Source organism: Carya illinoinensis, chromosome 1 (assembly GCF_018687715.1).
Source record: "Carya illinoinensis cultivar Pawnee chromosome 1, C.illinoinensisPawnee_v1, whole genome shotgun sequence".
Taxonomy (NCBI): domain Eukaryota; kingdom Viridiplantae; phylum Streptophyta; class Magnoliopsida; order Fagales; family Juglandaceae; genus Carya; species Carya illinoinensis.
Window position 1 is genome coordinate 18,936,710 of NC_056752.1, and position 14,153 is coordinate 18,950,862.

The 14,153-nt window shown below is 37.1% G+C and overlaps 2 protein-coding genes across 10 annotated transcripts; both read right to left on the minus strand.

The window, feature by feature from the left end:
- Positions 1-2,084: 2,084 nt before the first annotated feature.
- On the minus strand, positions 2,085-2,743 carry LOC122316628. Its single transcript, XM_043133346.1, has 2 exons — positions 2,536-2,743; positions 2,085-2,416 (listed from the first exon to the last, which is right to left on the minus strand). Exons 1-2 carry the CDS (start codon positions 2,741-2,743, stop codon positions 2,085-2,087), a joined length of 540 nt encoding a protein of 179 aa, XP_042989280.1.
- Positions 2,744-3,757: 1,014 nt separating this feature from the next.
- LOC122312654 (ankyrin-1-like) lies at positions 3,758-8,124 on the minus strand. 9 transcript variants are annotated; one of them, XM_043127325.1, is made up of 5 exons: positions 7,941-8,124; positions 7,696-7,782; positions 6,537-7,206; positions 5,639-6,165; positions 3,758-4,431 (listed from the first exon to the last, which is right to left on the minus strand). In XM_043127325.1, the coding sequence occupies exons 3-5, from the start codon at positions 7,198-7,200 to the stop codon at positions 3,796-3,798; spliced, it is 1,827 nt and encodes a 608-aa protein (XP_042983259.1). In that variant the 5' UTR covers positions 7,201-7,206; positions 7,696-7,782; positions 7,941-8,124; the 3' UTR covers positions 3,758-3,795. The 9 variants fall into 9 exon arrangements, with proteins under 9 accessions (XP_042983259.1, XP_042983269.1, XP_042983253.1 ...); XM_043127335.1 differs by having other exon boundaries at positions 6,537-7,178; positions 7,941-7,958; XM_043127319.1 differs by having other exon boundaries at positions 6,537-7,250; positions 7,941-7,958.
- Positions 8,125-14,153: the final 6,029 nt, after the last annotated feature.

Genomic DNA, 14,153 nt, shown 5'->3' on the forward strand with positions numbered 1-14,153 from the left:
AGACCCCTCGTTTCTTTCCCTTCACGTGGCTTATTTTATCAGCGATGAAAATTTTGATTTGAAGAATGAAGACTGCCACAGTGATAATCAGTTAATCACATCATACAAAATCTCCAGAGCCTAAATCTCTAGAGCCTTGATGGGGGGTGGGAGCTTCAGATCCCCCCCTCTTCCCTTCTCTTCCCTTCCCCCTCCCTTTCTCTTTTCGTTTCCTGCATTTTGTGTTTTTTCTATTTCATTTATAGTTGTGTTTCAGGCAAATAAGGGTGGAGTGCCGACCGGGTCGTTCTAGCCACCGACTGCCAACACACGCCCCACTAGGATGTTGGCCAGCCGCTGATCTTCAAGTCCACCGAACGTGGCGCCAAACGGAGTGGAGCGTAGCCCGCACGCAAGGGACGAAGTCTCGGATCGCACCAGAGCATGGCTACCACGCGCCACCAGGGAGCCACCTACCGATTCAAAACTTGGCTTTCCTGGGACCTCAGACTCCGGGATAACATAGACCGGCCGTCGGCTCTCCTCCAAGAGTGGTTTGCTATACATGCATCACAGCCTCTGTTTTTGTATTTCATCCCTCCGTTCCGGAGATGTTTTGGTGTTGTTCTTGATCTTTATTTTAACCGAGTGGGGAGATGAGTGGTTTGATTGATCATAATCTGGGGCTAGTGCTAGTCGAGAGTGGCAGACGATGTTATGGCCGGTGGACGTATGGCCAACCTCTGCAGGGGAGGTTATTGCGGTCCGTATGCTCGCTGGGTACTCATGCTGTTCCTGGGCTCATGATGCCGATGCTTGTGGTGGGTGTGCCATCGAGGCTCATGACAGTGCTTGTGTTTATGTTTCGGTTGTTTTGTTATTGTTTCGTAGTGCTATATCATGTAGTTTTATTAGTACTATTGTAGTATTAAGCTTTTGCACTTAGTGTCCATAGCAGTATTGTCCCATACTTTACCTCTTTAAGGGGATGGAGGGGCCTTGTCACTATGTTTATTCAGAGTGCGTTCTCTCTCTTTGGAGAGTTTTAGAAGTTAAGACAATGTTCACTACTTTGTGTGCGGGGGATGCTCTAAAGCAGATGCGTAGGTTGGCTTATAGACTGGATTTTCCTGTATTGATAAGTCACAGTTGTAACTTCGGCATGATGAATAAATTCACCATTTTAAAAAAAAACAAAAACAAATAACAAATAACACATATTAACGATAACCTTCTAGAGAAAGATGAGGGGCAGGACCACAAACATCAGTGAACAAATACTCAAGAGGCAAAGAACTCGAAATGCTGGAAGCATGAAAAGGAAGTTTCTAACGTTCATTAATAGAGCATGAAAAGGAAGTAGAAATACGATTATTGGCTGGCAATTGAAAAACTTTTATTAGATGAGTAACAAGTTGCCGAGAGGGATGACCCAAACGATTATGCCACACTTCAGAAGAAACACATTCAGTGGTAAAAGCTGCCTTTGGATGTCCAACATTGTAGGGTGTTACTGGTAGCTTGTAGATGCCTTTGTCACGTGGCCCTTGCATTAGTGTCGCCCCCGACTTCGGGTCCTTCACAAAGAAATGATAAGGATGAAAAACACAAGATTATTTGTCTTGGTGAATTCATGAATAGAGATTAAGTTTTTATGAATTTCCGGTCCACAAAGAGTATTGGTTAGAGAAACACTTCGAGTAGGAAACTGAAACTTAACAGTGCTAATATGGGAAACTCACCTATTATGACCTCATCGGTTCCATCATATTTTGAATGGATAGAAAGCTTGGACATATCAGAGGTGATATGATGAGAGGTGCTAGAGTCAACCACCCAAGATTTGTCTGTAGAGGATCCAGTGCCTGCGCAATTAGCTGTTGGAGAAGATGGAGTCCAGAATTTTCTGCATTGGCGAGCTGTGTGACCAGGTGTAGCATAGAATTGACAGATTACAGAGGATCTGTTGGATGATTAACTGGTGTTTTGGACTGGGAAGACCGTTGATGAGGCCTTCAATTATTGTTGGTTATATGAGACTTGCCTTTATGGGAGGAAGAAGGAGAAGCCTTCTTCTAATGATAATTGGCAGTAGCAATTGTGGTTTACGACAGCGTCTCAAGATGATGGAGATAACTCTCATGTCTAACAAGCAAGTCAGGGAGCTCGTCAAAGGTGAGAGGATTTTCATGAGTGCGAATGGAACTTGCAATATCACGAAATTCGGATTCCAAGCCATTGAGAATGCAAAGCATGAGATCATCATTTGTGAGGGGTGAATCAATGAGTGCTAGTTCATCGGAAGTGGATTTCACTTGCTGGAGGTAGTCTGTAGCACTCTTGGAACCACAACTCAATGAAGTGAGTGTGTCCTTGACTTGCATGACCCTCGTTCGAGAACAATTTGTGTAGTTTGAGCCAAGCTTCTCTTGAAGTGCTTGAGATAGCAATTAAAGGCAAGATGCTTTTAGAAACTGAAGCAAAAATGCCATAGAAGAAGTTTATCTTGGCGAATCCAGCGATTGCGAGAAGCATTGGCCTTAGCAATGGTGTTACTCTCAAGTATTGGACACGGGTTGGAACCAGTGATGAAACCCTGGAGATCATACCCAATGCCAAGACTATCAAGTTGGGCATGCCATGCAGGAAAATTGGAGGTTAGCTTGTAGAGAAGCTGAGCATTTGCATTGATGGCAATGATATGAGGTTCGGTAGAAGGAGTAGAACTGGTGGAGTTGGTGACAAAGGGAGGTGTTTGAGCCATAGCGGAAGAGAAGGAAAAAAAAAATAGAGGATCAACTCAGTTAGAAGGAAAAGGCTCGTGATACGATATAAGAATATTGAACACACTGGTGCTGTATTGAAAAACTTGTATTGTATTACAAGAGAGATGCCTATTTATACACAGCTAATTATTTACATAAAAGGGAAGAGCAATTAAGGTGCTTGCTGTACAGAATATTATAAGAGCTTGAATTGAGGAAATAAACAAAAATTAACTCCACGAATTATGCTCAACTGCAATCAAGGAAGATTGATATGCAAGACTTCTGGGATCATCTATTAGGTGCAATCCTCCTTTATATATATATATATATATAAAAGATTAGGAAAAGTAAAAAACTAATAAAGAATTATACATAGATGAGTATGTTAAATGCGTATATATTATACATATATTTCTCAAATTTAAACTTTTATTTATGAAAACATGCAACTGTCACAATATTATTAGAATATTTTATCCTAATAAAAAGAAAAATACTCATATTAACAATCGTGCAAGACATGATAAAAGGGTAAAAAGATCACAAAAAATAAAATGAATGAGTTTTTTTCATTTATTTTCTTTTTAAATTTTTATTGAAAAATTGACACCATTTTGTCAACAAAGAGATATTGTGTTCATATTAATATACGAAAAATATTGAAAATATTTGAAAATATTACAAATTTAACAGTAGGTCTAAAAATATTTGAAATGAATAAAGAAAAAAAATCAAGAATATTTAAATAATATATAGAAGGAATACATAAACTGATGTATGGTATATTGTAAAAGTCATTACTTAAAATAGAAAAAGTGAATTTTAGTTAGTTATTTCATATGAAAATTTAAATAAGCCATTGGGAATGCTAAAGGGAGACGGTGTGCAACATGCATGCCATGCGGCAAAAATGTTTGTTAAGGGAGATCAACTGAAGTTGCGATTGCAAAAGTTTGAAATTGAGTAACAGAGGTGGCAATTTGGAAACAAGCAAAAACTAAGTTACTAAATTTGCAATTAAACCCTATATACAATGATATTATTTATCTTAAGAATCAAATCCCAGACTCGATAGCATTTTAGAGTCTGCATCAGTAATCTTAAATTTTAGAAATATAAGTACAAGGACAAGAAGGAAGGACAAACAAATAATACAGGTGGGAATGGCAATATCTGAATGCGCTAATACAGCATATGTACCTGTGACAAATGCCAAAACCATTGGTGCCATGGAGGAAAGAAGGAGCCAAAAGGCCATTCGAAGAAAACTTTTGCGATTTTTAAATAAGTAGTTAGAAGTGATAAGCGGAATAAATAGGTGGATAAAGACAGCAGAAGTAGATAGCATCAACGATAGGGCATTTGTAATGATGAATGCTTTGAAAGCAGCACTTTTCTTCAAAACTGCAGAGCCTGGATGTGGATGATCATCTACACCAACGAAGCCCCCGGGCATGGCAATGCCAGCTGCAAAGGTCACAGTTATAATGAGTGTAGCAACTACCAAATGGATTTGAGCTGCTTTATCATCATCCTCCATCTTCTTCATCCGCTTCTTCTTCGACTCCAGCTCCCCCACCATCTTCGGCCTCTTCTTCTCAATTTCATCATACCCGACTTCTAATACTCGTCCATCATGATAGAACTTATAATTTTTTGCGTCTTTAAAAAAGAAGAGCTTCTTCTGTAAAATATTTATTGGGCTGAATCGTTAATATTCCGTATTTTTCTATAGACTGAAAGAAAGCAAGAAAAGAAAGCAAATTCAAAGATATTTGTTTGAGAAAACAAGGTGGCTCGGTATAATATAATGACTAAAATCAGAATATATAAAGACAGCTAACTTCATATTTAAATGCATGTTGTAAAAAAATATTAGCAGTTAAAAAATGAATAGAAAAATACTATCGTTCCCAAGATGCATCATTATAGAGAAGATATATCAAATCAAATATGTTTCGAAACGAAACAGGTTATGTATGCCAGAATTATAGGAACAAGTTCTTGAAAGTTGTTAGCTAGGTTTATAATTATTATTTGTGTCGTAACGATATAGTACCTAGTTCGCATAATATTGATAAAACGATAAAGTTTACATCAAAGAAAAGGTTGTGGTTTCTTTGTCACATCATCTTCAAATTAAAGTCATAACCTAAAAGGATTCGGCTTGGATGGAATTGGACCAGATCCGATTTCTATTGGAATTGGACCCACGTCCTATAACCCAAAACAGGTACCACACTATACGAAAGCAAAATTGAATACTACAAACCCTTATTATCTACCTCGGTTGCAATTAACATGACATTTTATTTCAAACTCTTATTTTACAAGGGAGCTTCACATTGATTTAGAGACTATAAGTGAGCCAGGAAATAATAGTAAATATTGTGCTCGAAGTTAAAAAAAAAAAAAAAAAAACACTTGTGGTTGGTCATAAATATATAACAAAGAAGTTAAAAGATTGCTTTGAAGAATTCAATAGCCATTGAGATTCTTGAAGTACGACTTAAAAATTTTGATAAAAGAGAGGAAAAAATATATATACTTTCTATATGGGAGAAATTGAAAAAGAAAAGGTCCATCGATCGATAGTTAAAAAAAAGTGAGTAGTTCTTTTTCAAGAAAATTTCATTAATATTTATCACAAATGACAAAGTATTTATTTTCATTAAATTTTTCATTTGATGTGATACATAAAATCAATTTAAGTTTAAATCAATTTAAAATTTAAACCACATCAAACTGATTTATATATTATCTGATCATGAATTCTATGAATTCCTTTGGTTTCGGTATTAATTCCTTAGCACATCTTATTGAAAAGAACTAAATATTCAAATACTGAGTATATAATTTTATTTTTTGAAGAACGATAAGAGATTACTTACCCCATGAACAGTTGGAAAGCTATTATTTGTTAAGAATTGATAAGCATTCTGGTTCTTTTTGTTGAAGACCATTTTGTCAACTCTTGGAGAATCCAAGGTACGCAGGTCGTAACCAGCAGAATTGTAATAGTGATGGAGAGGTGTATTTCCGTCGTTGTCCTTCTGATTCAAAAGATTCCGGAGAGACGAATTATCTTGGATGATTAGCGCTGCACGTGGCCAGTTGTTGTGTACGGCGAGATGAAGTGCATTGCGGCCTTCATTGTCAACCACTTCGCAACAATCCGGACACATTGCTATAATCTTTACCAATGTTACACTCTCTTGGTGGCGATGGGCTGCAATGTGAAGAGCTGTCCTACCCTCCGCGTCTTTCATATATGCTACCTCTCTATCATATTTTAGCAATAGTTTTGTTGGCCCAATGTTGTCCTTGTATGCAGCCATGTGAAGCGGAGTCCAACCATTTTGGTCTGCTTGTCTACATAGATCGCGTCCGTATCTTTCCAAAATGTTTTGGGTCATTCCTAAAAGAAGTTAAACGTGCTAAATTAATGTAAAAATTTTCTGAAGGACAAAAAGGAAGACCTTAGGAGACATAAAAAGGACAATATGGAAGCCATGTTTAGTAATCAGTCCTTTATCATCAAATAAAATATGTATGTACAAAAGGAAAATGCAGGACAAGGCAGACATCAGTCTTTATTTACCAAAATGGTAAAAAATCAAAATTATTTGGAAGCTTGTTAAGCACGGAATTAATCTAAAACCGGCCCTTTGCAAATCAAACATCTTTATATTTCATCAATTCGATGTCCTGTCATATTTGATACCACCACATAAATATTTTCTTAACCAAATCGTATTCTAAATGCGGAAAATATAAAATAGGCAATACCTTCATCATCCCAAAATGCTGCAGCATGCAAAGCCGTTCTACCCAAGGGGCCATCATAAGCTGGTGACTTCAATTTGTTTAAAATTTCTGACACCAAATCTGGAAAGTGTCTCTCGGCAGCCAAGTAAAGTGGGGTCTCACCGGCAACATTAGCACCACACAAAAATTCTGGATCTACCTCCATTAGTAATTGTTTTACCACTTCAATGTGATTGTGACGTACAGCCTCATGTAAGGCCGTGTCTCCCTCTTTGTTCAGCTTCCCAATCATCTCCATAGTAGCTTTAACGACTCCACTTTCGAGACCTTGATGTTGGGAATTTTTATGTTCAATTAGGACTCTGACTATTGAAGCATGCCCATACCTTGCTGCCACATGTAACGGAGAATCGTCTTCCGCGTTGGCTTTCAATAAAAGTGACGGACACTTGTCAAGTACATCTTTCACAAATTTTGCCGCTGAGGCTGGGTCGGTTCCTCCAGTAGCGGGAAACTTTTCTTCGACAAGGATACTTGAAATGCAAATATGTAGGATTGTATTTTTATTAACCGTTAAAAACCCATCAAGTGGATCGGAGATGGCCTCCAGATTGCCTTGTGCCGCCGCTTTATAGATAATAGAATCCATTCCAGTGATGGCCTCTGTATGGTGCACGGTCGTCATTACTAGCTGCGGAGGCCTCAATGCAAAGCAATAGAGTACTCCAGAAAATCCTATGTTAGCCACAAGCATTCATGTAGTTGATGTCACATTCAACATTTCTCTATTAAGGCGCATATCCCTTTTTTTAATTATTTTTTAAGCATTAAGGCGCAAATCCTATATATATATATATAGATTATAGAGTATATAGATTCATCTTGAAACACGACTAAATGATCAACATTCTAAACAAAACAGAAGTTTTCTTTTCAAAAGAGGCTGAAAACATTATAAACAAAACTTCCATTAATTATTCCAAAAAATAATTGAAAAACCGCAGGAGAAAAAACATTGAAACACCAGAAGAAAACACTCTCAAATTAAATTACTTCGTATCAAAGTAATCTTTAATAGGCCTTCTATTTATAATTAAGACAAATTCATCACCACAATTACTACGAACGAGACATTTCACCATTCATGAACTATTTTTAGAGAGCACAAATGAAAACGGACCAGCTTACTTCCAGGTACTTAGTAAGTAATGGAACCAGCTCCTTTAATTTCGCTGAAATAACCTTACTTCTCGATCGAGTACCTGACCTGAATCGCAATGAAGCACAATTTAATCAGCAAACTCTACAATAATGACGTAAAGGGAGAGAGAAAGAAAAGGAGGGTCTTGGACTTGTCGTCTTCGAAATAGTACTGAGGAAAAGAAAAGGGGCGGTGGTGGAGCTACAAGCTTGGAGATGGCATACCATGTGGAGGAAGAAGACCTTATCCTTGAAACTGGAGGGATTGAGGTGAGATATTTATGTAGAGGTCTTGATCATTAAACGTCATCATTGTAAACGTCATCATTAGGCGTCATGGTGGTAAAAGAGGAAGGACGTTGCTACATACTAGTGAGTTTTTCTAAGGACAACTGCCACTGCACAAATGTGATGTAATCAGAGGGACATGGCACAGATTATGTAAGGAAAATAAGAAATCAAATCAAATCAAAATTATGAAAACAAAAATCAAGGCACAGCTCATATAAGGAAAAAAAAAAAAAAAAAAAAGTGATTGAAAGTGTATACTTGACGGTTCGACCGTATTTTTGGGGTGAAATAATATCATTTCAAAACAAATTTTCATTCCAACATTATCGAATAATTATCTTCAATTTTGTCTTAAAAGACCTTCCGAGACATTAAAATTAAGACGAATTTGTGATACTTCAAATTATTGTAGTAAAACAAAATTATTTTTAAAATTAAAAAAATAAAAATGATAGTAAAGGAATTGTACCAGAAAAGTAAGTCTATCATTATTCGAGAAGATTACATGAAAAAATAAATGTGGTTGTTTGAGAGGGTATAATAACAACGACAACTAGTTGGCATAAAGTTAAAGAAACTTAAATATAAAGGCGAATTTTAGTTTGCCCCCCAACTAGAAAATGTCCAATTGCCACTAAGAAGTTATTACTCATAAATTTCCTCCAATTGAGGTGTTCCAATCACCAATAGGTTATCGGTTGGCTGCACCTACAAGACCGGCTCTTTTATTCTTCGGGCCAGAAAATAATTTTTTCTATTTTCATCCTTACAACTGCATGTCATGCCAGCGCTGCTTCTTTGAATGGAGTTCCTTATTCTGTTGCCACTTGTTAGTTGCCAGTTGAAACTCTGTTCATGACTTTAGCCAGAGGGGAAAATAAGAAGGATTTGCACTCGTTCTGACTTCAGCGGCCTAATGATAATATTTTTGTATCCATGCAATATTAGCTTCTAATTCTTTTTCTTTGTAAGAAATTTGCAAGAAGAATCTAATAGAGCATATTGATTAATTTTTATTTCACTTATATGGTTAGATGGTCGATCTTTATTTGTAACAACTCGACCTAATAATTCTAAGATCGGAATATTAATAATTTTTATTGAACCTAAATTATATTTAATGGGCTATATTGGATAAGCCCACGAGTGATAAATTATTGAGGTTGATTAGAATTTTAAGGGCTTAATAACTAGGTTAAATCTAATTTATTATTTATTGAATGGGTTAGACTTATTTTAGGATTTAAAGATCTGCTATTAAAAATTTATTTTAATTTAGAATCATTACTGATTGAAGTCCCCTATGCAATCTCAGTCACTATTAATCCCACATTAAATAAACTATTTGAGTATGTTTTTAATTTTAACCACACTAAGATTACAATTTTAGAATCATCTTCACCTTAAAATTCCTAAATCCAACCCATACCATCCTTTAAATAAAGTCCCATGCACTGTACATGCTCCTGTCTCTTCAAGCCTAGGCTTTTTTATGTTCTTAGCTCTATTTTTACCTTCAGCATACCGCGACCTCATCTCCCCCACCATGAAATACGGCAATGCAACCATCATTTTTTCCTCCCTCCTACTCACAACCACTGTCTTCCCTCCATCACGCCGTGATTGATTTTGTGTTAGAAATTTTAAGAAGCAACATTACAAGTTAAGTAACTTGATCATAAATTAGGATTAGCATACATTAGCTAGTTATATATATATATATATTATTAAAGGCTGTCATTTGTAAGTCAGTGTTTATGTACCATGCATGTTATGATATTTATAAACATGTCATTCATCATGTTTCATTCCACATATTATAGTTATGTATGTATTATGTATTTCACATTACATAAGACACGTATTTTTTCTTATGATCAAGTATAAGATAAGATCAAAATAATGGTACCAATGCAATTTATGGGTGGACGTGCGTGCCACGAACATAAGTGTGGTCTACCATAGTATGCCGAATACTATTAGCGACTCCCATCATGGCCGCTGGTTGTGGGGCCACTGAACAACCTTGCATACAAGGTTAAATGTGTGGGTCTGTAAGATAAGTATGATAAGTCAGATAATTCAAAACATGTCATGCATGGTATAAGCATGGGTATGAATGGTCATGATTTAAGTTCTCATGAAATATTTTATAAAAAACCTTATATTAAGTATGTTTATGTCATGATGGATTTATTACTGAGTTATCGACTCATTTTAGTTTGTTTAATGTTTTTAAACCAGCATAGGTCAAAATATTTACAAAGCTAGAGCTGTAGGACTGGACTTGGTCTAGGGAAGCGTGATAGTGACCTAGATTGTGTACAGAGATTTTAAGTTATAATTTTTATAGCATAGACTTTGAGAAATTTTAATATATACTTCCACGTACCTTATTTATGATTCCAATATTTTAAAACAAAATGAATATATTTATCATGAGGAATCTTTGTACTTATCGCTTCCTTTATAATAAAACATATATATTTTTAAGTCGGGTTTAGTAGTAGCATTCCGCAAGGCCTCAAGAATTATGCCATCTTGATGGGACAGTAGCATAGGTTGCTTAGCCACCTGACAAAGGAAGCCTAACCACACACAAATAGAACGAACAATGATATCATGAGTTTCCATAATACCTTTCATCTGAGCAAGACATCTTCTCCTCCATAAGCGCCAAGTAACAATGATGGGCATGATGCCCACAATAAAACCCACCTGCGATGATGAGCTCGCACGCCTAAACCAAATACCATAATTCTGTTTCCAAGATCTTCCAATAGGAATACCAAAAAGAGTGCCAAAAAATGACCATACTTTTTTAGAGAAATCACCTGCAAAGAGCACATGGTCCATATCTTCAATGTGACCTACAGTGCAACAATCACATTTGGAAACAAGAGGAATACCAATACGAAGCATTCTATCATCCACACTCAAAGCCATATGCCAAGCCCTCCAAAAATGTATAGACATTTTTAAAGGAAGGTTCTTATGCCAAATTCAATCATGCCACTCAAGAGGAGACCCTCAGATATGAATACAATTCCAAGCAGATTAGGTAGCGAACATACCTGACTCTATGGGAGTCCAAACAATAACATCCTTTCTAGAATTAGGCCGTGATAAAGAGATTAAGATCTCATCCACCTTGTCCTATCCTACTAGGCTCTCCAAAAGATCCACATCCTAGCTATCCGACAACCGGCAATCTTTAATTTTTAGCAAGGGAGGACCCACTAGGGGCATCTCATTGATTAGGGGACCATCATCCCTCCCTTTATCATACCAGAAAAAAATCTCACCCTCCCTAATCTCCATTTAGAATTATTCAACAACAACGGCATACAATTAGCAACCACCCATTTCTTTTTATCTCGCCCATCAGCTTCTCCCCAAAAGAAAGAACCCATCAACCTTTGAATTTTGGAGATAGTAATTTTAGGGACTTGTAAAACAGCAAAGAGATGAATCGTCATACTGGATATAACATGCCACAATAGGATTAGTTTTCCACCCATTGATAGTAGTCTCATCTTCCAGCCACTGATTTTTTGCCGTACTTTATTCACGATGTCTTCTAAGTGAACATGTTTGAGTCTCCCCAAGACTATTGGCACTCCCAGATACTTGAAAGGGAAATTTCCCTCCATGAACCCAATACTACATAAGAGTCTCCTCTTTCGTCTAGTGGAAATTTTATTCGCGCAATAGAATGCCGATTTCTGTATATTAATAGTTTGTCCTGACCACCTCTCATATTGGCTCAAAACATTTTGAAGTACTCGAACCGATCTTTGACTTCCATTGGAAAAAATCATTACATCATCAGCATACATCAAATGAGGGACAATTGGTGTACCTCGAGCCTGAGAAAAAAGCGCAAACTTGTGCTCTTGCACACTACCATGGATCAACCGAGATAGTACCTCTTGCTGAATGATGAAAAAATAAAGAGATAGTGGATCACCTTGACGAAGCCCTCGACCGCCTGGGAAAAAACCCTTGACGGTACCATTCATCATGATCGAGTACCAAGGGCTAGAAATACAAGAATGCACTGAATCACTAAATTGAGGAGAAAAGCCAAACCTGCGCAAGACCATAATCAAGAATGCCCAATCCACGTGATCATATGCTTTCGCCATATCCACTTTCAGCATAATATTGCCCCCATGAATTCTTTTATTAATAGATTGAACCATTTTCTGGTTGAGACTAATGTTCTCAAAGATGCTTCTCCCGAGAATAGAGGCACCTTACTTCGGAGATATTAGACGAGGCAATAAACCTGTTAATCGAGTTACAATAATTTTGGAGCATATTTTATAGAAAATAGAACAAAGGCTAGTGGGATGAAACTTATCGAAACCTGTAGGCGATTCCACCTTTGGTATTAGCACAAAAAATGAGGCCGTGAAGAATTTAGAAAGATGCTTGGACATAAAGAATTCCAAAATAGCATTCCACACATCAGTTTTAACTACCTCCCAACATGTTTTATAGAAACCCGAACCAAAACCGTCAGGACCTGGTACACTCTGAGACAGAATGGAAGATAAATCCTCCAAGACTTTCTCAAGAGTGCGAGGGCAAATGAGAGTGACATTTTCCTCTTCTAAAATGACTGACTCAATGTACTCATCCAGGCTAGGCTGCTCTACTGGTGGTTCCCTTTGGAGGAAAGAAGCAAAAAATTTTACTGCCCCTTGGTGAATACTCTCTGGCGTGTCATAAATCACTGTATTTGATCGCATTTCCAACACTCTTTTTCTTCTTTTGTTGGCAAGGCAAGCATGAAAAAACTTTGAATTACAATCGCCATCTACCTGCCATTTTAGTTTAGCCATCTGTGCCAATCTCAATTCTTCACGTCGCCTCCAAATGGCCAAGTCCGAACGTGCTTCATGTAATTCCCGCTCCAAATTATCCTCCCAATTTAATTGAAGCTATTGCTCAATTTCCTCAATCTGTGTTTCAAGAGCATCAATACGACCCAAAGTATGACCAAAGACCCTTTTATTCCATTCTCGTAGCGCCACCTTTACCTGCTTTAATTTTCTAATCAAAACCTGAATAGCTGACCCATCCACCCGTACATCCCAGGCTACCCGAATGTAGTCCAAGAAATTATGGTGATCCACTGATTGAGCTGAAATATTGCATATTTTAGCTATTTAAAACCAATGTATTTTAAATTCATCATGACATTATTATTGGTTTTAAATGGAAAAATGGTTAATAAGAATAAATACAAGTTGTGATTTAAATTGATTAATAGCATGAGTTTGTGCTTAATTTTATAAACTTGAGATTTAATTGGATAATGTTTATTCATATGCATATTTAGAAAGCTTGGTATGAGATAAATTTTGTGTGTGATCCATATGTTAAATTCTTTTAATAGATTGGAAGTCATTAACTCATGCATGACTCAAAACAATGAATTTTGGCTTGTAGGTCCTATACACATGGCATGGAAAGACATATTGAATTGATGACCACCTCTAGATTGAAGAGTGCCGTATGCACTTCATCCCGCCAACTCAACCCAAGTCCAAAAAGGAGGTCGGCTGTAATTTTCCAGAGATGGACATAGAGAGAGTTATGGTGGGTGCATGATGTGCTGGAACTGAAAGTTGGTGCTGTGTGAAGTCGGTTGGAGAGTTAAAGGGCAGGTTACGTGGAAGTCTATAGAAGGGGAAGAGAGTGCATGCACTGCCGTGTTTGACTTGGTTTGAGGCAGGTTACGTAAGAGATAGAAGGGTGAGAGGTAAGAAGGTGCAGGCGAGAGAGAGATTTGATTGAAGGAGGCAGTCGGTGGGTGCTTGTGTTGTATCGGTGCAGATTATTTTTCTGTGAGTAATGAGTGAGTCGGTGCATGCTTTTTCTAGGGGTTGAAAGGAATTGGCTGGAGTCATTTAATTGGCTAGTAATTTTCTGAGATGTGAAGTGAGGATTAAAGAAAGAATCGGTCACGATTTTATTTTTATTCTAGCTCTATTCTAGTACGTGCAGTAGGTGGGTGAGTGTTGTGTGCTGAAATTGAAAAACAGATTGAAGAGAAGAGATAAGAGAAGTCGGCTGGAATTATTCTTAAAGTGAAGTGTGCATTACTTGACTTGGAGGAAGGGCAGTACCGAATTG